The following is a 2,278-nucleotide window of genomic DNA, read 5'->3' as shown; positions in this document are numbered from 1 at the left end:
CTCTACAGAGGGATGTGATCTCATCTCCTCCTCCTCTACAGAGGGATGTGATCTCATCTCCTACTCCTCTACAGAGGGATGTGATCTCATCTCCATACGGATCAGAGGAACGTGATGTCCATACGGACCAGAACACTCCAAAGAACAGAACAGAAGTAGGAGGAGGAGGAAGAAGAGGAGGAGGAGGAGGAGGAAGAAGAGGAGAAGGAGGAGGAGACAGAGGAGGAGGAGGAGGAGACAGAGGAGGAAGAGGAGACGGAGGAGAAGGAGGAAGAAGAGGAGGAAGAGGAGAGGAGGAGACGGAGGAGGAGGAGGAAGAGGAGGAGGAGTAGAAGGAGGAAGAGGAGGAGGAGGAGGAGGGAGAGGAGGAGGAGGAGGAGGAGGAAGAGGAGGAAGAGGAGGAAGAAGAGGAGGAGGAGGAGGAGGAAGAAGAGGAGAAGGAGGAGGAGGAGGAGGAGGAGGAGGAGGAAGAGGAGGAGGAAGAAGAGGAGGAGGAGGAAGAGGAGGAGGAGGAAGAGGAGGAGGAAGAAGAAGAGGAGGAGGAGGAGGAGGAGGAAGAGGAGGAGGAGACAGAGCAAGAGGACGAGGAGGAGACAGAGGAGGAGGAGGAGGAAGAGGAGGGAGAATAAGAGGAGGAGGCCCCTGTAGTAAGAGTAAGTGTAAGTGAACTCCTTAAGTGCCTTGCACTTTGTGGGGGACAGTTAAGCAGGACAGGGGAGGTGGAGAGGAGAGGGGAGCTGCGTGGAGCTTTGGGAGAGGAGCAAGGGAGGAGTAGGGGTAGGGAGCTCCATGAATGCCTTGCACTTATTGGATATGGAGGGGTAAGGGATATACTTATAGTTTTAGGAGAAGAGTAGAGAGGAGTAGGGGGAGGAGCAGAGAGAAGAGAAGAGGAGGAGGAGGAGTAGAGAGGAGTAGGGTAGAAATCTCAGTGAATGCCTTGTACTTGTGGGAGGTGGGAGGTGGGGGGTGGTGGGGGTCAGAGAGATGGGAGGAGGAGCAGAGAGAGGGAGTTGGAAGAGGAGCAGAGAAGAGGAGTAGAGAAGAGTAGGGGTAGGAATCTCAGTGAATGCCTTGTACTTGTGGGAGGTGGTGGGGGGCCAGAGAGATTGGGGAGGAGGAGTAGAAAGGAGTAGAGAGCTCCTCCCCTCGTTTGCTTGTGAGGAAGTTCTAGTTCTCGGGCTCGGTGTACGGCCCTTGAGGAAGTTCTAGTTCTCGGGCTCGGTGGAGGCAGCAATAGCGATGTCGTTGGTGTTGTCGGCCAAGGCGTCGTTAGTAGTAACGGGCCTCGTCTGGCCCGGTTCCGGCTGGGCGTCTGCGTCCACGTCCGCGCTGGGCAGCTGAGCGATCTGGAACACCAGGCCGATGCGCAGGAAGAACTTCCTCAGCACGGCGCGCAGCTCCGGGATCAGGTCAAACTGCATGATCTCACACAGCAGAGGGTAGTAGCGGCTCGCATGCGCCTTGAACTGCGGAACACACACACACACACACACACACACACACACACACACACACACACACACATAGACACATACACACACACACACACACACACACACACACACACACACACACACACACACACACACACACACACACACACACACACACACACGTGTCAAATTCTCACACAACAGAGGGTAGTAGCGACTGGCATGAGTTTTGATTGAACTGTGGACCACGTACGCACGCACGCACACGAGAGAGAGAGATAGAAAGGGAGGAGAAAGAGAGAGATAGAAAGGTACGAGAACGAGAGAGATAGAAAGGGAGGAGAGAGAGAGAGATAGAAAGGGAGAGATGTTTGAGAGAGAGAGAGATAGAAAGGGAGGGGAGAGAGAGAGATATAAAGGGAAGGGAGAGAGAGAGAGAGAGAGATAGAAAGGGAGGAGAGAGAGAGAGAGAGAGAGATAGAAAGGGAGAGATGTTTGAGAGATAAGAGTGTGAGCAATATAGGCTTGAACAGTCATCCGGGTACTTTGCTCCTAAATGTGCGTTACGCCCCTTTATGGGTGAAAACAAACCGAATGTCTCATCAACTTACATGCTACATCGGCTTGCCTTAATGAACACAGTCCATGCTTCAGCCACGGCTGTATTATTTGAAGAGCCGGCAACACAACATGTTTTCGGCATGTTGTGTGTGAACAATGCTAGTCTACAGGTCCGTATCTTTCGTTTATTAAACCCCAACACCACCCAATTGACTTGCATGGGCTGTTTTCCCCCACAAATGGGCGTAACGCACATGGACAACGTCACGCCGTTCATGAGT

At 53.1% G+C, this 2,278-nt stretch overlaps 1 protein-coding gene across 1 annotated transcript in view; it reads right to left on the bottom strand.

The window, feature by feature from the left end:
- Positions 1 to 1,035: 1,035 nt before the first annotated feature.
- arfgef1 (ADP-ribosylation factor guanine nucleotide-exchange factor 1 (brefeldin A-inhibited)) overlaps positions 1,036 to 2,278 on the bottom strand; it is a 157,255-nt gene continuing 156,012 nt past the window's right edge. Inside the window, exon 40 of the mRNA XM_063206391.1 lies at positions 1,036 to 1,469. Coding sequence (XP_063062461.1) covers positions 1,209 to 1,469 — 261 coding nt within the window. The 3' untranslated portion in view covers positions 1,036 to 1,208. The remainder of the gene's footprint in view (positions 1,470 to 2,278) is intronic.

The sequence above is a fragment of the Engraulis encrasicolus genome, chromosome 9 (genome assembly GCF_034702125.1).
Source record: "Engraulis encrasicolus isolate BLACKSEA-1 chromosome 9, IST_EnEncr_1.0, whole genome shotgun sequence".
NCBI lineage: Eukaryota > Metazoa > Chordata > Actinopteri > Clupeiformes > Engraulidae > Engraulis > Engraulis encrasicolus.
Note: the sequence above shows the minus strand (reverse complement) of the source record. Positions and strands in the feature narration are given on the sequence as shown.